The sequence below is a fragment of the Glycine max genome, chromosome 20 (genome assembly GCF_000004515.6).
Source record: "Glycine max cultivar Williams 82 chromosome 20, Glycine_max_v4.0, whole genome shotgun sequence".
Classification (NCBI taxonomy): Eukaryota; Viridiplantae; Streptophyta; class Magnoliopsida; order Fabales; family Fabaceae; genus Glycine; species Glycine max.
In genome coordinates this window covers 2,697,974-2,719,694 of record NC_038256.2, presented here as the reverse complement: position 1 = coordinate 2,719,694, position 21,721 = coordinate 2,697,974, and the positions used below count along the sequence as shown (strand labels likewise).

General features: G+C 35.2%; 2 protein-coding genes across 3 annotated transcripts; both read right to left on the bottom strand.

The window, feature by feature from the left end:
• Positions 1-427: 427 nt before the first annotated feature.
• LOC100782805 (transcription factor Pur-alpha 1-like) lies at positions 428-10,155 on the bottom strand. Of its 2 annotated transcripts, none has more exons than NM_001254479.2 (5): positions 9,480-10,155; positions 9,356-9,403; positions 1,427-1,567; positions 1,076-1,318; positions 428-980 (listed from the first exon to the last, which is right to left on the bottom strand). In NM_001254479.2, exons 1-5 carry the CDS (start codon positions 9,753-9,755, stop codon positions 828-830), a joined length of 861 nt encoding a protein of 286 aa, NP_001241408.1. In that variant the 5' UTR covers positions 9,756-10,155; the 3' UTR covers positions 428-827. The 2 variants fall into 2 exon arrangements, with proteins under 2 accessions (NP_001241408.1, NP_001357519.1); NM_001370590.1 differs by having other exon boundaries at positions 428-937.
• A 3,700-nt stretch (positions 10,156-13,855) lies between these two features.
• Positions 13,856-20,335, bottom strand: LOC100780119 (RGS1-HXK1-interacting protein 1). The gene is made up of 8 exons (XM_003556541.5): positions 20,067-20,335; positions 18,093-18,159; positions 17,398-17,475; positions 15,260-15,312; positions 14,977-15,113; positions 14,819-14,883; positions 14,212-14,270; positions 13,856-14,121 (listed from the first exon to the last, which is right to left on the bottom strand). The coding sequence occupies exons 1-8, from the start codon at positions 20,208-20,210 to the stop codon at positions 14,032-14,034; spliced, it is 693 nt and encodes a 230-aa protein (XP_003556589.1). The 5' UTR covers positions 20,211-20,335; the 3' UTR covers positions 13,856-14,031.
• Positions 20,336-21,721: the final 1,386 nt, after the last annotated feature.

Here is a 21,721-nt window from a genome sequence, read left to right as displayed (position 1 = left end):
TAAATATTCTCATAATTTTAATTCTTCATATCCAGTTTTCCGAACAAGATAATGTAAATGCATTCATAATAATCTTTAACCGAACGTGTTTGTTCTAACAAAGCCTCTGAAGAAAAAAAAATAATAAGAATGATAAAAGAAAATCTCTATTTTCCTCTTCTTTAGACGTCATCAAACGAATCAAATGTAACCCAAAGGTCGAAATCAGCTTTTGTTGGGAACAAGTTTAACGAATCTACTACAATAAGACTATCTGATGTTCCTTATTTTCAAGTGCATTGACTTCCATGGAACAAAATGATATGGTCCTAACAAGATATTTCATGCAACAACAACTAATTTCGTTCCTAAAAGCATTCCCCACATCCCTCCTTCCATAGGGTGTGTTTAATACAGATGAAACAGATAAATGACGATAAAACAGATATCACTATGAAAGCAAAGTTCATGCTGTTAGATGGAAACCAAACCCTACAAAATAGTTAAGTCACCAACCTAACATATGGTAGGCATGAGAACTTAAATCCATGCGAAATCTGTGCAAGGAACGCAAAATAAACAATCAAACATTATTACAGATTGTAGCTTGGGTGCCAAACTATCCAAACAAGTACAAGTCTCTGATCCTTTTTTTCTTCCGTTATTCCTATTCATATTAACCTTGCCAAGCAATTCAAATTATTCTGCTGACCAACCAGAGTTTGCATTATTTCAAAAGCATTAATGGAAGAACAATATGAGAAGAAGAAAGGAGGCTGAGGGAAAATAAAATAAAATAACACAAATCAGACTCGAAGACAACACCCATTCTTATCCCAAGTTAGCATTCATCTTTGAGGGGGATCAATTGTGCGAACATTAGCAACCGCCATTCCCTCAATTCGGTCCTTTGTGATTTCGACAAAGTGACCAACAATCTCATGAAACTGCTTGAGCCCTGACAGGGGAAGAATAATGGAGGATCTATCAGAACCCGCAACCTGCGATGAGATAGCAAGAATTTACAGCAAAAATTCCTCTTCCCACAATATATAAAAAAAAAAAGGAAAAAAGGACAGAGATAATGACAGCACACCTCAGATATTCTTAAGAAATGACCCCTATTATTGCTCCCAAGATCAAAGAAGAATCTTTTCTGATCAGCCCTGATCACTTTTGAGACCCCCAAGTTCCCAATTTCATCCTGAGGCGGCAAATCAACAGACCTGTCCACATTCAACTCAGAAGAAGTGGCAGGTTGAGTACTATGACCAGATATGAAGCCAGCACCAACATCATCCGAAAGTCCAACAAGATGCTCTGAGGATTCAGAATTTTGCTATTGCGGAATGCAAACAAGCAAATAAGATGAATAAAAAAAAGCAACAACTTTGACTATTCTTGTGGCTAAGCAGGAAGAAAAATGTCTGTTTCAAAAGAAGGAAACCTGATTGGGCAGAATGAAAAGCCTTGAGGCTTCATTGATCTCTGCCAAAATGTTCCTGAATGCTGCCCATCCTTCATCCCTGGAGCTTCCAGCCGGAACAATTATAGTGCTACGGTTTCTGCTGACAGAAGCTTCAGACACCTTCATAATAATAAATAAGAATTATAATCTTGAAACAAAATATACATATGGATAATATTCTTCATAAGAAAGAAATTCCAAAATAAATGTAAATATGGAAGCCCAAAATGATGAAAAACAGGGTAAAAGTTTTTCATGAGGGACTTCATGCAACTTCATTAAAACATTATTTGTGCAGATTTTACTTAAGGATCTACTTTTGCCAAATTCAAATGCTTATTGAAGATAAAGGAAGAAGGATTTATAGTCTTTTGGTCTCTAAACATTTTAGATTTATAATTTTAATCCTTAATCTAAATTTTGACTGGTCAAAGTTCTTGAATTTTTTCTCCATTATCACTTTCGGTCTTTATTGTCAAGTAACAATGTTAACTGATTATGCAACAGCAGTGTTGGTAGTCTAATGACTTGTCACGTCATCAAGGAGTTTGAATGGGCAACCACGTGCACCTTTTTTGGGTTAACTATGCTTTTAATCAATCATCTGTTTAGAACAATTGATGTCGTCAAACTAATTGGTAAGGGATTAAAAACATAATTTACCAAAAAAATACTCATGATTATCCCATTAGACTTCTTGATCACATGACAAGTCACTAGGTTGTCAACATCAATGTTACGTTCTTAGATAAAACAAATGGAAAGAAAAGTGAGGGGATTGAAAACAGAATTCATTAACTATTACAAGTTCTCTTTATACAGAGAAGAGGTACAGCTGTCATAACTAACTCTAATGTGATGACTCACATTTACAAATACACCCTTATTACATACTCTAATACCCCCCCCCCCCCCCTCTCAAACTCATGGGGAAGGTTTTTCAGAAGAAAAACCTTTCACCGTGAGTTTGGACTTAAGAAAAGTAAAGCGAGCAGAAGAGAGAGGCTTAGTCAAAATGCCAGCCCACTGATCAAGGGCAGGGATATGGAAGATCTGAAGTTGCTTGGACAACACCTTCTCATGCACAAAGAAGACATCAATTTCCATATGCTTTGTTCTGCTGTGGAAAACCAGGTTGTGTGCAATGGCAACAGCACTCTTATTGTCACACAATATAACCGGAGGAGTGAAAGGAATCTGAAGTTCCATTAAAAGAGCCTGAATCCAAGTAAGTTCAGCGGAAGTCTGAGCAATACTTCTATACTCTGCCTCTGTACTAGACTGAGCAGTAACCTGCTGCTTGCGAGACCACCAGGAAATCAGATTGGGGCCAAGAAAAATAGCTGATCCCAAGGTAGACCTGTGATCATCAACATCTGAAGCCCAGCCAGCATCACACAAGGCAGTAAGAGAGAGAGGCTGGGAGGAGACGGCAGGTTTTAAATGAAGTCCATGAGAAATAGTGCCCTTAAGGTAACGGAGTATCTGTTTGACAGCAGTCCAATGAGACTCCAAGGGTTGTGACATGAACTGACACACCTTGTTAACAGAATAACTGAATTCTGGCCTAGTCAAAGTAGCATACTGAAGAGCACCCACAACTGATCCATAAAGAGTAGGATCTTGAAACAAATCACTCCCTGATTTTGATAGTTTGCAAGAGGAGACCATAGGTGAGGAGATAGGTTGTGCCTCTGCCATTTTAGTCTTGGGCAGGAGATCCCTTTATCAGGTAAATATTTGACTTCAATTCCCAAAAAGTAGTCTAAAAGGCCAAGTTGCTTAAGTGCAAACTGAGAGTTTAGCTGAGAGATAAGCTGCTGAATAAGCAAGACACAATTGCCAGTGATGGTAATGTCATCCACATAGACTAAAAGAAAAACAGTGTACTGTTGTTGCTTGTAAACGAAAAGAGAGGGATCACATGTACTTGCTGTGAACCCAAACTTGAGGAGAGTGGATTTAAGGCAATCAAACCACTGCCTGGGCACCTGCTTGAGACCATAAAGAGCCTTGTTTAGTTTGCACACCAAATGTTTATTAGAGTCATCAAAACTTGGGGGCTGAACCATATAGACTGTTTCATCCAGAATACCATTCAAAAAGGCATTATTTACATCCAATTGGAAGAGATCCCAACCATTAGTAAGTGCAAGAGTAAGAATGAGACGAACAGTAACCGACTTCACTACTAGAGAAAATGTTTCATGAAAGTCAAAGCCATGTACTTGTTGAAAACCTTTAGAAACCAAACGAGCCTTATATTTATTGATAGAACCATCAGCATTTTCTTTTACTCGAAACACCCATTTGCAATCCACTGCCTTTCTATTGGAGGGTAAGGGGACTAAATCCCATGTATGATTCTTCTTAAGAGCTTGATATTCCTGTTCCATGGCACCAAACCAACTTGGGTCGGCAAGGGGATGCTTCACTGATTTTGGTTCTAAATGAGCCAGTAAAAGAGAGGGATGAAATCTAGGATTATGAAATCCAGACTTGGACTTGGTTTGCATGGGATGATTGTTTACTGTCCTAGGGGGTGACTCTTAATGACCAGAACTAGAATTAGAAGAGGAAGACCCTGTTGGTGCAACAGTAGAGACTGGACCAGCAGAACTGTGCTGATTAGCATCACAATCAGAAGTAGATGAGGTGAAAGCGTTGTGAGAGGTAGATGCTGTAGGATGAGAATGAGACACTGAAGACTCAGACCTGGACTCTGCAGAACCTGATGCAGATGGTGACACAGAAGCAGCAGATGTTGCTGAAGGTGCAGTGGAGTTAGGATCAGAATGAGCAACAGTGACGGGGGGGGAAAGGCCAGGATTCAATGTAAAATATTGTGACAGAGAAGAGGAAGATACTGGTTTTTGAGAAAACAAATCACAATAAGGGAATCTAAGCTCATTGAATACCACATCCTTTGAGATAAAAATCCTACCAGAAGCAGAAAGGCATATCCCAAGAAGAGACATTCTTGGGATCTAAAGTCAAGCTTGTGAGTGTTGTATGGCCTTAAATAAGGAAAGCAGGCACAACCAAAAGTTTTTAAGAATTTGTAGTCAGGATCCTCACCAAAAAGAATGGTATAAGAAACTGTAAATTGCAAACCAGCACTTGGAAGTCAGTTTATAAGATAGACAGCTGTTTGGAAAGCAAAATCCCAAAATCTAGGTAGAGAAGCATGATGCAGCAGGGGTAGACCAAGTTCAACTATGTGTCTATGTTTGCGTTCAACCACACCATTTTGATGATGTGTGTGAGGACATATCAACACCCCCCCCCCCCCCCCAATCAGATTGGGCATTTTTAATTTTAGCATTCAATTGAAGTTCAGCCATGGACTTAAAATGTTGAAAAACAGACTGTCTCAGATTTAGACTTAATTGGATAAATCCAAGTGTATCGAGAAAAAGCATCAATAAAGGCAACATAATACACATATCCAGAAAAAGATGTAACATGAGCTGGACCCCACAAATCAGTAAAATAAGTTGCAAGGGGGAGGTATAGACAGAATCAAAAGCTGTAGAAGGTAACCGATGAGATTTTCCAACACAATAGTTACAAAAGTCAGGAACATTTTAATTGATTGGTGAAATATTTCAATGATTGAGTATGAGTTTAAGTACATATGAATTCGGATGACCTAGCCTAGTATGCCATATAGAGCTAGTACTAGGAACAATAGAAGAATCACTATTAATGGTGTGTACAAAAGGAGATGATGTCAAAGACTTATTTGACAAACTACTAGGTGATATTGAGCTGGAACTCGACAGCAATGCAGATGAAGGATGAAGATTGACATGAGTGAAGGAATGGAGACCATTAGCACCAATAGTACCCTGAATAAGAGGTCCATGTGTCGCCTGAGATTTAACAACAAAAGTGTAAGGATGAAATTCAAAATAGACAGAATTATCCCTAGCAAACTGACTAACACTTAAAAGATTTTTGGTAATGGAAGGCACATGAAGCAAATTCTTAAGGACAAATGAAAACTTAGAATTAAGAGGAGACTTAAAGAAAGAACAACTAGATCCCTTAATATGCAAACCTTGGCTATTGCCAATGAAAATTTGATCCGGACCATCAAAATGCCTGATGAATATTCTGAGAAGCACCAGTAACATGGTGAGAGGTGCCAGAATCTGGAATCCAAGTAGAATTGGCTTCAGCAGTGGCTCCCAGAGCAGAGGTGTTAGTAAGCATTGCACTAGTAGTGACTGAATCCTGAGAAGTAGACTTGGCATTGGGATTGATCCAAGGGTACGAACCATGACTGAATGAGAGAGGCTGCTGAGTAGCAGGATCATAGAGGACACGCGAATCAGGAGGCTAATAGGAATCATCAGCACGAAAGTGACACACATTGGCTGTGTGACCAAACTTCAAGCAGATTTGACACTAAAAGTTTGGCAAAATGACCGCCGCCACAGCTGCGACCAGAAGAACCTCCACGCCGGCTGCCACTAGCACCTCCACGATCACCAGAACCACCACTTCAAGTAGAGGATGAGCTCGCACCACTGCGATAGCCAAAGAAACCACCGTGATAGGAGTAAGAATCAGGAGAGGCATAATTTGCAGTAGGAAAACTCTGTTGACGGAAGCGATTTGTGCGAAATTCGAACGAGAGGAGCTGAGCCTCGACTTCCTTCACCGGAGGAGTTTTGAACTGACCTTCAATGATTGCAATGACCGGTGCATAATCCTAAGGAAGATTCACAAGTAGCACATCAACATAATCTTCATGTTTCACCGGACAGCCAACACCGGTGAGCACATCAGAAATCACCTTGATCTGAGTGAGATACTCGCGCATCGATTTACCTTCAAGCTGAACAGACCGCAGATTGGTGCGAAACTGGCGCGCTCGAACTTTGGTTTGCAGCTGAAAATACTCATGAACAGTATCCAAGACTTCATACGAATGTTTCACGCCAAGAACACAAGAGAGAGCAGACTTCGATGGACTGAAGCTAGGTGAGAAGCGTTTGATCCTAAACTTCCCAAGCATCATACGCTGGATTGACGCGATCTGCATCACGATCGTCGTTGGAGAGAAAGCTCGGAGGAATTTGTGGATTCACCACAAACTGATGAAGCTTGTGAGATTTGATCACAGGTTCTACTTGCTGCTTCCAATACAGATAATTGGAATCATCAAGCTTCTCACTGATCGAATTCAGAAATGAAGACAAAGAAGAATTCGCCATTGAAGAAGAGGAAGAAAGCCTCGTTTGAGACGAAGAGAGGATTTAGGGTTACAAGAAAAAAAAATCAGAGAAAAACCTCTGAATCGATGGCTCTGGATACCATTTTAGATCAAATGAATGGAAAGAAAAGTGAGGGGATTGAAAACAGAATTCATTAACCCACTAACACACTATTACAAGTTCTCTTTATATATAGAAGAGATACAGCTGTCAAGTACAGCTGTCATAACTAACTCTCTAATGTGATGACTCACATTTGCAAATACACCCTTATTACATATCTAATATACATTATCAATTAACGTTATTACTTGACAATAGGGACTAAAAGTGGTAATGTATAAAAAAGTTCAAGGACTTTGACTTGTCAAAATTTAGATTATGGACTAAAAGCAAAAACACAAAAATGTTTAGGGACTAAAAAGATAGTAAACCCATAAAGGAATTACAGAACATAGTAGTTGACATCATAGCTACTCTTCGGCGGTGCAGATTGGTTTACTGTTGTTCCTATGTTCCACAGCGATGCATACTATAAAACTTGCTTTTGTTTAATTGTTTGGGGTGAATAATAAATGCTGTTACACATAAAATCCAAACAGCTTTTTTAGTTTTGTAACAGTACATGTAAAAACAGACAGCTCCCAACAATACTCACATCCCAAAACTTCCAATACAAATTTTATCTGGTCTTCAACATCTTTCACACCTTTCTTACCGTCAAACTCACATTGTAGGCACTTCAGTTAGTCAATTACACAAGGGCAGGTCTTAAATACGAACAAAAATTTGGCAATAAGAATATAAGAGGACATATAGGATACCCCTTAAATACTGAATACAGAAAATTTTACACAGACAAGATAAAAAAAGGTTGACGTCTGAGCATGTTTGATTTAGCTTATTTTGGAGGGGAAAAAAACTTATTTCTTCAGCATTCTAAAAGAGCTTTTGAAAAAAAAAATTATTTCCCCAAGAATAATCCAACCCAAGCATGCGCTCTTCCTTGATTATTTTACACCAGAAAAACATAATTCACTCCTCCCCCCTTGAAATCCACAAGTTGGTATGCATAGTTTTGTGAATTGGTTCTTGCCAATTCCCTATGCAATTCGTAGAAGTGATGAACCTATGGCTAAAGATGGAACATTCCACCTTAAGGAACCATCAGATTTCCCCTCTTTAGCAGGTTGTTTGTCCCTGAGTTTCCATTCTGCCACACCTGCCAGTGATTCAAGCTTGACTTAAGATTTGATTTTGGTGGGAGATTTGTGATTGAGAGAGGAAAACTTTCTGCAGCATCTGAATATGAAGGTGCTTTGCAGTTTGCAGGAGCGATAGGGAAGACAAATGAAAGGGATGACCAGATGAAAGGGGGTTTGAGAAGATGGATGAGTGGAAAACTGGGTCATTGGTTTGGACGTTTGAGGAGATTAATCATCCATTACATGTAATATTTTATAATTTAAAACATACCTTTGGTGTTATCTTTTCTGACTCTGTCTTTGATAGCAAAAAGAATAGGAATGTCAAACAAGATGCCCAGCCTTTACCACAGAAACCAAATTTAAAAATTTGTTTCCCTTTTCTACTTTTTGATAAAAAAAAACCTCATTCAGAACCCTAAGGTTATTAAAGCCCCAACCTATAATGCACTCCGCTCAGCTCTTCCTCAGATAGTATTCCTCATTTTCTACCTCTTTCGTACATGCAATAACAGATTGGGTTAATTGACAGCTTCATTGTCATCATTAACTTTCCTTATTTTTCACAAAAGCACATATATGCCTAGATATTTTGACCTTCATGCAATGACAATATAGAAAAGCTTTTCTACATACACAACCAGAGTATATAAAGAAACCAAGAAAAAAAGTCATATTAAAACTTATCCTTAATTCAGACATATTTACAGACACACCCCCATTCTAATTCATTGACAAGTAAAGCATTCCAAGAAGGAACCGTTATTTTGACAGCCAACACACTCTTATTAACCATTTTTTACCAAAAATATTACAGCCATGCATATCAAAACAGCATATAATTAGATGAAAAAATGTTATGCAATTCACTTAAAAGCTTAACCTATACCTATCAAAACAAAGACAGGCAATTAAAATTGGGTTATAATTATCACACACACTGCTTCTTTTACATCTCACTTCCACCCCATTTTTCTTTCTATCTCTCTTTTCATTTTCGGCCACATCATTTGTCAAATTTATCAGCTTTTCTCTTTCGGTTAATCTCCCCCTAGACTTCTATCTTCCTTTCACTTATACACACATCTATCAGTTTATCTCTCTTCACTCACTTTCCCTGAATAAACCATCAATTTGGTGTCAGAAGTATAACTCTCTCTCCTAATTAATCCTTAAACTAATGAAAACATATAAGTAGTCCCTATTGTATTACAAATCATGCCGCATAGCCCCTCAAGTATTGGAAAATTCTTCAAATTAGTCCCTCAATATCAGTAAAACATATCAACCCAGGGACTAAATTAATAGATACTTATATAATTTCATTAGTTTAAGCACTATTTATGAGAGAGTGAGTGATACTTCATGAATAAATCTAAATTAATGGTTTATTCTTTTCCCCCTAGTATTCTTATCTTCCTTCTAATTAAAATTCGAGCGTATGAGAAAGCGAGAAAGAAGAGAATCAAGCCAAGTACCTTCAAAAAACGGCCCCTCCGATTCTCGCCAATGTCAAAATAGAAAACCTGAAAGAGAAAAAAAAAATCAAATCAAACAAATGCGAGGGAGCGAAAAAAGAGAGAGTCAAATTAGGGTTCTTACCTTGGTGTCGAGCTGCAATTCCTTGCTGAAGAGGTCCTGGTCGTCGGAATTGACGTAGTAATTGAAGAGATCGAGGAACCAGGAAATGCCAGAGAAGGGGACGATGATGGTGGACCTGGTGGCGGAGGTCTTCTCGGAAATCTTAAGGTAGCGGCCGCGAGGATTCTCCTTCAGATCGAAGTAGAAGAGCTTGTGCTCCACCTGCAGCGTCTTGCAGAGCAATTCCACGTCGTTTCCACCGCCACCGCCGCCTCCTCCACCGGAGTTCCCCTCCATCTCCCTCGGCCAATAACCAATTTCGATAACCCCGCAACAGATCTGAGTCGTCACTCACTAGTCACCACGCATAAGGGTTTGTTTGGTTTACGAATTTTGCTTTACTTTAAACGGTTTATTTCTTTCTTCTTCTTCTTCGTCGACGGTTACAGCAGCAACGGACACATGTGTGTGAGACTGGAGAGTCTGCACCACGCACGTGTGTGTGCGCGCGTGTGTTTGTGTTTCTCCGATGTGGTGGTTAAACGAAGAAGACTCTTCTTCTTGTTCAGTGGTTTTCCAGATCCATTCTGATGGGATCTTTTCACCGCACGAGTCAATTAGTAGCGATTGGTAAATTACTGGATTTGCAAGTTTCTCATCATAAATTCATCAAATTTATTAGCCAATAAGTCAAAGAAAAAAAAATAAAGAGAGAAAAAAGGGAATTATAAATGAAATAAACGGACGTGTGACGTGTGTGTGTCAGTGAGAGGTGGTTTAATTAATTAAAAGGCTCAATTATAGTATCCACTTAGAAACCCCACCAAAACACATGTCCACTTTTGTTTCCAAACAAAAAAATAATATCTCCTCTTAGAAAAAAACGTGCTTATATCATGTTGAATAAAGTGTATGAATTAAATGTGGTCACTTATATTTGATTCTTACGCTTAAAAAAATATAAGTTTAAATATGTTTTTGTCCTTGATAAATATGTGTTTTTGTGTTTGATTTCTGAAAAAAATTTCTTTTAGATTGGATCTCTAATATTTCAAAAATTTTGTCTTAGATCTCTGTCTTTAGTCCACAATCGTTATATACATATGTAGCCGTTAACTGAATATGTAGAAGCGTGATGTGTCTTGTCACGTATAACCTTTGATGTTACTGTTTATACATGTTGAATTAATTTTTTATTAAAAAAAACAATGTCATTTGAATGTAGGCACTGTAGGTTAAAAAAACGACAACATTTGTGTCATATAGAAAGGGCGTAACGACATTGCTTCAGAAGATAAATGCGTTTATTTGTTGTTTGCTAGGTTTCCGTCAAAGTTCTCCACAAAAGCCAATTAGGGTTAACAATTTGGTTCATTGTTGCTATCATGGTGGGTTTGTTTAGACGACACGTGGGTGCGACGTTTGGTCTTCGTCTTTGTCGTTGTGGTCCACGCATCTTTGGGGTTAGGGTTTGGTACGATTGGAGGAAGATTCTGGTGTTAAAGCTTGTGGTCCCAAAAGTGAAGATCGTGTTCAAGAAAGGTACATTATTAAGTGTTGTTTATTGCATTTGTATTGAAGAAGACTTAATTTTTTGTTTGGCTTTTTGGTATGTAATCTTGCCATTTTGGTTGGCTTTTTGGTCTGTAATGATTCCATTTTAGTTGGCTTTTTGGTCTATAATGATGTCATTTTGGTTGGATTTTTGTTGTGTACCACATGGCTTTGTCAATAGCCAAACTTGCACTCTATTTTAATATTGTAGGATTTGTTGCTTGTTAGACATCATGTTGTTCAATACTCTTTAATGTCAGTGATATTAATGTGATTCTTATTAGACTAAAATTCATGTCATTGTTATCAGACTGAAATTACTAGTTCTGTGATATTAATGTCATTATTATTAGACTCAAATTAGTAGTTCTATTGGAGTAGCACTTGAAATTGAATACATCTTTTCAGACTGGTATGTATGTTGTCTTCATAATCAAATATAAAAGTTTCAACCGGGATTATTGAAAACAAAGGATGGTGCAAACAAAATATTACAAATTGAGTTTGCAACTCATCAATGTAATTGCACAATACATACACCTCAAACATGGATAATTAGTTCCACAAAAAATTCATTATTAATCATGTGTTCATACAAACTTGTTCTTACAATAACTAAACACCAAACCCTAAACCTTAAACTTGATCACAACTTGATCTATTTAATTGCAAATGCAAATGTGACAGCACACAACAAACCTCAAAGGAAGACCACAATGCATCCTAGGACCTTCACCCTTTTTCTCTGAATGTTTGTCTTCATTTGTTGGTTTGGTAATTTTTTCTGTAGCTCTTTAACTCCAGTGACATATCCTTGACAATGAGCCTCTTCTTTTGCAACCATTTTCTTCCGCTGCTATAAGTTTTTGCTTCAGCTCCTCCACTTGTGATACATAAGGATTAACCCCCAAAATTTACACCTCCTACTTCCTAAACATTAAACAACAGAGACAAATCACAAATGATGAACAAGAAGTTGAAACACACACCAAAAACCAACAGAAATACACCACAAAAACACAACACAAACAAAATCACACCAGAAATCAAATATGTCAAAAGTAAACTTTTCTTACCTTCCACTCAGCACATCACCAAAAAATCTTGTTAGGATGCTTCTTGGTTCGAGATGTTAGTTGAATCACGGGCTTATTGCACAAACAACGAACACAATCAGACTCAAATGACCAACAAGAGGCTCCTATGGATGCCATTCTCTTCTCTGGACCATGTGAAACCCTAAACGAAACAACCCAAAACTATACAGAGGTATAGCAATGCGAATCTTAGACCGTCATACTCATGATCCCTATCACAATCAAAACCAGGTCTGACAAGAAGACACACCAGACATAGTAAATGACAATGTTTGGGCATTACCTAAAACCCTAAATATTTTTTATTATGTTTTAATAAAATTATATTTTAATTAAAATATAGTGTCACACGTGAACAAACACGTCATTAGCTTACATGTGCACTTATTTCGATGTGACAGGACAAATCACACTCCTACTTGTCTAGTTATCGGTCACGTAGGCAGATAACGATTACGAACTAATGGTAGAGACCTAAGACAAAATTTTTGAAATATTAGGGGCCCAATCCAAAGAAAAAATTTATCAAGGACCAAACACAAAAAATGTATATTTATCAGGGACCAAAAACATATTTAAGCCAAAAATATATTTAATAAATACTAATTTTTTTATAATAACACACTTTTTCTAATTTTCTTTAATAAATATAAAAGGAAGTTATATGATTTATATATATATATATATATATATATATATATATATATATATATATATATATAGTGAATTTTAAATTTTTCACCACTAAACCAATCATAGTGAAATAATTATATAACATTTATAAACACAAACAAAAGATTAGGATATTAAATTTAAGTTAATCTATTATTTTATTTTATCACATAAAAAAATTATTATAATAAAATGAACTTTAATCTCAATGTTTTTCCTAATTGAATTAAAATTAATCTATTATTTTATTTCACCTAAAATTTATAATTTATGTAACTAACTCAATTCTATTTCTCTCTTTGTATACCAATTTTTTTTTAATTTATTTAAATTCTAATTCTGTAGTTAATTAAACAACCTTTATTGTTTGCTAGGAATTTTACCATTCACACTTTGAGATTGTTTAGATACAAGTTAGAGGAACTCTTAACAACTTTTCTACTAAATGTTTGAAAAAAAATAGTAAAGAAACTCTCAAAATAATACTTTTTAGTTTTTGTAGATACCACAAAAAAAATCTAAAACTTAGTTAACATTTATCTCTTTGACCATTCCATATATGGTTTAATTTTTATTTTTTTGAAAGACCATATATGATAGCGTCCAACATGCTATAAAGGAGCAAGTAAATGCATAAAACACTGAATTTATCATATATGTTTTCCAAAGAAAAATTTAACGTCCCCCGTGCTACAAAAGAGCATGCGTCCAAAAGCCTTAGCAAAAACTAGTATCTAATGTGTTAGACCTTTTTATCGTCCAAATTAATATAAAAAAACTTAAACTCTGATTTATAGTTATACTAAAGTTTCTTTCGTCCAACACAATGGATATATATATATATGCGCGTGCACTGACCGAGATTGATTCTAATAAAAAGTTTATGCCCTTTTATGTTCTCTCAGCTTTTCAAAATTATCTCATCATTTGAATTTCAAAGTGTTTATAAGACAGGACAAAAACAAAATTAGGATATTTTTGCAAATCCATTTTTATGACACCTATCTTTTTAGGGGGATTTGAAAAATCAATGTAAAGTAATTCATAAGTAGATTTTTTGTTAAAAATAGTATATTGCCTGAAAGTTATATATATATTGCATGAAAGAGACTGATCATTTGAAAACAAAAAAAGATGCCCCGGGACATGGGTCTGCATTATACGTAGAACTATCTACTTTAACAGGAGAATTTATTCAGTAAAACTGGGGGTGCATCAAGAGAAGGTCCACAACTTGTCCATTAATTCAATCACACAGGAACCCCTAACTCGTTGATCTTCATTATCCGTTTGTTCAGCGAAGATCTCTGACGCTTCAAATTTGAAGCCATGGAAGCAACCTGTCACGTGTTTGAGGAAGAGAGAAAAACAATGAGAAATGAACATTACTGAACTTTTGGGAAACACACAATAAGACAAAGTTGGCTTGCCTCAGCTCGAAGTGCCAGAGCTTCACGACTAGGTATATACCGCAGCTTGTCAAGCAAATCTGAAGGATGATAAAATGAGGGTAAATTCTAAGGCCACAATATATATCACAAACAATACCCAAAGCAAATAAGAAAGAGAGAATCACAAAAGGAACTCCTGATTTTCTTCTTTTTTAAAAGAAAAAAGAAACATGGAATGAAAAATATTAATGGAGTTAAATGACAACGTATGATCCATGTAGCTAACTTCACATTTTAAAGAGCTCCTTATTTTATTTTTTATTTTTTTAACAAAGCATGGGATTGGGATAAAAATAATTTGTTAACTTTGTGTACTAAAGTGTTTAATTTTGATACATAATCAATTAAGTTTTGATACTACCAATCAATTAAAAATCACCTTAAATATGTTTGTTAAACTAATTTTTACAAAAGTCAATAATTTCAATTATAAATTGCAATTATACATTGATCCAATTTCAATTACACATTGATCCATGATTGGATGACACTATAAAAAAAAATTATATTATCAGTATATATTACAATTAAATTCGATATTTTATCGCAAGTTTACTTAAAAGAAAAAGAAAGAAAGAAAACATACCAGCAGCTCGGGTTTCAACCTTGTATGCTGATTTTGCCAGCTGTTGAAATTGGGTTCCGGCACTCCTATGAATTTAATCATTTATTGGAATTAATAAACTTAAGGCATACTTAAGCAGTTAATCAAATAAGTCACATCCTTTAACTGATTATACATACACTAGTTCCGTATGCCCATATTTCATTTCCTTCTCAGCAAGAGTTGTCCTTTGAAGCAATTTTGCATTCTCCTTCTTCAGTAAATCCACTGAAAGGTTCAAGTCCTTTACATTCTTCTCAATTCTAGCATATCGCGCCTTCATAAACATTCATGTAAAAAGTAAAGATCTTAAGAAATCAAGTTACAAAATAAGAAAAAGCAGGTTATGCATCACAAATAGAGAGCAGCAGTACGTAAGAACATAGATAAGGGATGCATCTTGATTGTTCAACTGAGTAATACCTCCTCACTTTGGAATCGACCCAATGTATGGCGAAACAGAAACCTTCTTGGAGCTGCAAAACCAAAATATGTTTCAGTTTAAAACAAATGCAAACTCAGCAGAGACCTGAGATATATAAAATGGCATGGAAAAAACTGGTTTCAATCACAAGCAATATAATACAGAAGAGTCATAATGATAGATCACATTTTCCAAGAAAGATATGAAACAAAAACACATACGTTATACCTTGACCTTGCTATATGATTCAGCTACACAGATCAATCAATGCCATTGGGCTATATCAAAAAACAATTCAAGCAAAGTTATTTTTTAATGGTTTCTTCTACAGTTTTCTCGGGTCTTATAATTGACCCCTATTGTCTTACATCAGTTCCCCTTCACTTCAATTTTTAGCTCGGTCTTGAAATCTTCCACTCCATATTCAAAGATATTTTGAAATTTTGAATATTTTAAAACCTTAAAATTATTTTGTGGCTCAAATATGAGCTTTAAGATCCCTTCCACTAGCACCATAAAGTGTTATGCATTTATTTTTTTTGTGCCCTGTTATGAGAAGTATTTGGGATGTTTGTTATAGTTGGATTGACACTACAACTGTTTTACCACGGGAAGCCCAATCATGCCTTTTACAACATGTGGTGCCGAATGGTTTGAGAAGGATGAAGGAAGCTTGGAGAACAGTCTGGTGCTCCATAGTTTGGAACATTTGGACATGCAGAAATAATTGTATCTTTAAGGGAGGATCCTTTGAATTATCAACCCTTTTGGAGAATATTTCATTCTGGTCATGGTCATGGATGAAGGGATCAAACAAAGGCTTTTCTTACTCTTATGTGCAGTGGACATCAAATATTAAGACGTGCATAGCAAATCTGAAGTGATTCGTGACCTCGCTGGATGCTATCAAGGAAACTAATCACAGTTGGTATAGTATGGGGGATTTTTTTTAGGGCTTCGATATTGCCGGCTCATGCTCAACTACTATTCTTCATCAATTGCTTTTTGTTTGTATGGTCACTTATATAGGGGGGTGGAGTTGATTTTCGTTGGGTTGTAGGGAAGAGGATACAATTTTCATTTCTGTTTATTTTCCCTGGGATAGGAACCCCTGGTACCTTATATCCTCTTCTTGTACCTCGTTTTTTTTTATCAATACAATTAATTATCTGTTTAAAAAAAAACCATTAATAGGTTGGTATCTGACTCAATAAATCAATATTTTCTAATACTGAAAATTCTAAAAGCTCAAGTGTCTAAAACTTGGTATTATAATATTGAAATTTCAAGAGGAAAGTTTTCTGGAATATATTATGAATATTTTTTATCATTGATTTGGCATATCATCGTCCATTTGTTTTGTGATTTCTTGATTGTACCAACTAAAAAACAATTTATTCATTGAAGTCTTAATGTGGTAAATCAAGTGCCTTTTCAGGATCTATGATTCATCAAGATATTATAAATTGGTGGAGAAGTCTCTTATACAATGATGTCTTACTCTAGACTACTTTCCAGACTGCCTACAAGTGCCTTGTTTATTTTCCGTGCTTCCACATGATGCCTTTCACTATGAAGCATGTATTACACATGACAAATCTTCAAGCATATGTCAAGACAATTCAAATTCTACTCTATGCCTCACCATGGTTTTAGTACCACTTGATACAAGGAAAGTAGAAAATAGCAGCTTAGTAACAGAATTACTGCTAAAAGTAGGATAAAGAAAATGCAAAGTCCCAAGGGCTATTTATATCAGGTTAATTGTATATTACCAAGTCCAAGCCAAATTATGTAAGTCACATCTAAACCCAGCTTTCCAGTCATTAGAAGTTCAAATGCTTTCCATGTGACTAGTTAGTACAATGGAAACTACATTAAAAAACAAAACCAAAAGAAAAACAAGGAAATAACTCAGAATACACAAAGAAAAGAGCAGTGATCCTGCATTAGTTTCCCAGGTTTGGCCACTATATTGAATATAATAACTTGTATTATGATAACATATTTAAACTAAATTGCCTATCACAAGAGAATTTAAGATACAGAAATATTGATTTGATCCTTTAAGAAAAGCTGAGCTGCCAAAGTAAAATTTGCTACTTGTATGTGCAAATGATAGGGGGGAAAAAATTACCTCGCATAGCCAGAAGGGCAGCAGAAATAGCTACACCAGCACTTACAGCTGGATTCTCCTTTGCAATCATCAGTCCATCTGCAAAAGGGTAAAATATAAACCGGTGCTATATATAAAAGATTACCATTCACCAGAAAGCAGAAACAACTCTGATGTTTCTATGGTTACCCACTTGTTTGAGGCTTGATAACGTTCAGTGTGTTAATTCATCTAAGTTCTAAGAAAAAAGAATTTTAAAATAAGATTGATAACATTCATTACTTATGGAAAAATTAAAATTTAGTAAGATCTGCTCATTCCTCTGAATGCTAGACAAGACTTGAGAGTCCTTTACTACTAGGGTAAGAAAAATATCCTACCAAACAGGAAAACAAAATCATGAAAAGGCTCATCAAATATAGAAAGATCTTTCTGCAAATCAGTATGTGAAAATCTTTGAAGAAACAATTATGAATTGAACAACAAATACAAGCCATAAACATAATCCTATGACATTACAAGTATAGGTACAAAGAGCAATCTGAAGAAATGCAAGCATTTCCTATCAATTTTTTTAAAATTATCACATAAATTACAGTGCCATAAAAATTTATCTTACTTTTGCCAAAACCTTTAAAATAAACCAACAAAAGGATCATAAAAGTTGAAGGACACAACCAACACTCACAAGATTGATACTATCAATTTTTAATCACCTTTAACTTTATTGACAAAAGCATCTTCATATGTTCTATACTGTGATACTGCTTCTGGTAAAAAATTCTGCAAAAGAATCATGCATAGCCAGATGAGTTTTGGAGCCATTCATATTTTATTGAGGGATAAAAAAGGGATTACACATGGTCAGGAATTTCCCAAATTCATATAAGATTGAACATGGAAAAAAAATCAGAGAATGGGAAAAGATGCTATGGCATTAGAAGAATGGTTATTTTCTATAAACAAGAGTAGGAAAGCATATAAAAATACCCCACCAACCTCTTATAAAAGAAAATAAAGAAATTCAAAATAGAGCCTGCACTTCAAAAAATATAATGAAAATAAATTAGATTTGATCTTTAAAATTATTTGACTTTGTCTACTATTTTCTTATATATTGTTAATGCAGGCCTTACATATAAAAAAAATAATCATGCTTCATTACTTTAGACTGGTTTAGCAGGTTAAATCATATGATAACAAGTTATTAGAGCTTTAAATTAGTTCAGAGCTTCAAAAAAACATTTCGTGTGACTATACAAAGAATCAGGAAATGAATTTATAAATCTAATTCTAATGTTTGAGTGAATAATCTAGACATTTTAAAAAACAATTCGATAATATAGTTGCTATAATTTTAAAATTAGGTAGACATAATAAACTAATATTTTACTATGGACACAAGATAAGATAAGGTGGCAGTTCACAAAACGAAAACCATGATAGTAAAAATAATAGTGATGGTTGTGACAACAAACATGAGAAGCAGGGTTGATGCTGTCAGTGGCAAAGGTTACTATGCTGCTGCTGGTGATGATAAATTAGGATTAGCAGTAGCAGCAACAGTGATAGAGATGGTAAAAGTGGTGTGTTTTGGCACTCGTAGAGGGACAATATAGAAGTGGATGCAACATCAGTGATATGTATGTATGATATACAAAACTTCTACGCTATCTATGAAGCACGGACACCTCACTTGTTCGTTGTGTTGGACACGTTTCTGACACCGACACACTCCGACACTTGTTCAACACTTCTTATTAAGTGTCAAATTTAAAAAAACTATTTTTGTTGGCTTGAACACTTAAGTTGTCACCTTTACACAACTAATACACTTGAAAAAACATAGAAGATTGGTTTAAAAAGTTGAACATCAATTTAGATATTTTGTTATATGTTATTCATAGTTCATTTCATTAGAGTCTTTATGTTTGTGTGTGTATGCACTATGCAGTATCCCCGTGTCCTAGATTTTAGACATTAGTCGTGTCAAAGTGTCTGCGTTCGTGTCGTGTCTGATGCCTGTGTCAAAGTCCATGCTTCATAGTACACTACTACATTATCACTAAATTCTCACTAACATGTTCTCTTCCATCTTCTTCCAAATCCCCCCCTTCAAAATTCAACAGCTCCACTGCTACGGAAGCTTGCTTGGTGCCCTACATACACTATTTTCTCACACTTGTTCAGCAAGAAATTAAGCATGAGCTTGTCATTCAATGGCAAGCAAACAATCTATTCACATTTATTATTTGAAAAAGGGTGTTAGATATAGTATTAGTATCATATGGAGTTATAAGGTTGACTTAGTGAAGAAAGGAGAAGGAAGGAGAGAGAGGTCATGGGTTTGAATTCTCCACTAACAAAAAAACTAACAACTAACATTTCCCAATAAAAGAAAAGTATTAGTATTATGTAATGGGGCAGTGGCAGAACTACAAATAATTCAAGGGCCATTACACCCCGAGAAAGAAAAAGAAACTTATAAAATTAATTATGAAAATCCATGAAATCTTCATAGATTATTTTTTTTTCACCTAAATATTACAGAGGAATGGAAATCCCCAAGTCCGCATTCACCTTCTCAGTTCTCACCAACTAAAACATAAATCCAGCAAATAGGGGGATATTATCTTACATTCCGTATAACGCAAATAATACACAAGATCAAGAGAAGATGATGGGGAAACCTGAAAGGCACGGAAATGAGTTGAAGAGCTATGTTGCACAGTTCGAGCAGATTGAATGGCAGAACGCTGAAGATTCTCCGCAATCGACGCCAGCGATTGCGAGGGTTCTCCATCTGAAGAGGACGACGAATCTGTCTCTGCCATTATTTTCCGATGGTTGCACTGCACTCGGTGGCTAGCCCCCGACGATGTGTATGCCGAATAAACAAGGGGGTTCTACTGGCCTCCACTCCCTCTTGTATTCCACGAGAAGACGAAGAGATATATATATATATATATATATATATATATATATATATATATATATATATATATATATATATATATATATATATATAATACATATTTAAATCATGATTTTTTTTTCAATCCAAACATTATAATAGAATTATAATTATGTTGTTATTTTTTTTTACATCCCTTAACACATATTTTTCTTCATTTTTTGAATTTTCTTTAAGTAAATTATTTTTCAATGATGGTTGACTACTATTGTTACAAAGATAATTTAGTTAGTAGCATAATTTATTCAAATTTAATAGATTTTTGGAATATAATTAATAATAATTTTCTTAAGAAAGATATAGTTAACATAGGCACCAATTTTTATTATAAATTCCATTAAATTTATTGGTGACATATGAAATTGATTATTGTGATTGTAATTTAGGATCTTCAAAATACGTTTCATATCTTTTGTGTAAATCTATTAATTTTTATATTATTTTTAAAAATATATAAATATTTTGTATGAATTTTAATATTTATATATTTATTTGATTTTGGTCTGGGTCATTGAATCTTGGGTTCACCCTTGCCTTGGACAAAGATCACATGTGTTCTTCAATTTATTAGGTTAAAAAACTAATTTTGTTCGCAATGTATGATTATCAAAAATCAAAGAAAATTTTGCACAAACAAAAAATTGAACACAAATTCTCTTAGTAAATAGATTTTTCTTCCATGTGTGAGCATAACAATGTCTTATACCACTCGACTTTTTTTTATTAAATCAAGTTATTTCGCAAAACTAATTACGATAATGGGTGTTTTACAAAATTAGTTACTTATCATAAGTGATTTTTACCACATAGGATGCAACATACATCACTCTGAGTGACATCTTGTATTTTTTGTTTATCTTGTAACATGAGGTGTTATCTTGGTACATTTCATCCATGTCAAGGTCAATCACATTTTCATTCATTTTAATATTGGCTTGACATACACTAAATACCAAACATGAATGATGTGTACTAAGATCAACAAATAATATAAGATGTCACTCAAAGTAACGCCTCCTACATTCTATGTGATGCAAGCTCCATTGGAGCTTGTAGGCCTAGGATCTTCTTCATCAATGGATTCCTTTGCTTCTTGGAAGATAAATGGCAGCGGAATGGAGAAGGAAGAGAGAGAGGAGACGCCACTTCAAGGAGAAGATGAGTCTAGAAGAAGCTCACCACCATAGGAGGCCATGGATAAGAGCTTGGAGGAAGAAGGAGATGAATGAAGGGAGAGGGAGAGAAGAGCACGAAATTTTGTGCTCAAAAGGAGCTCTGAAATCTGAAGTTAATATTCAAATGATCAAAGTTGAAAAAAATGCACACACATGACCTCTATTTATAGCCTAAGTGTCACACAAAATTGGAGGG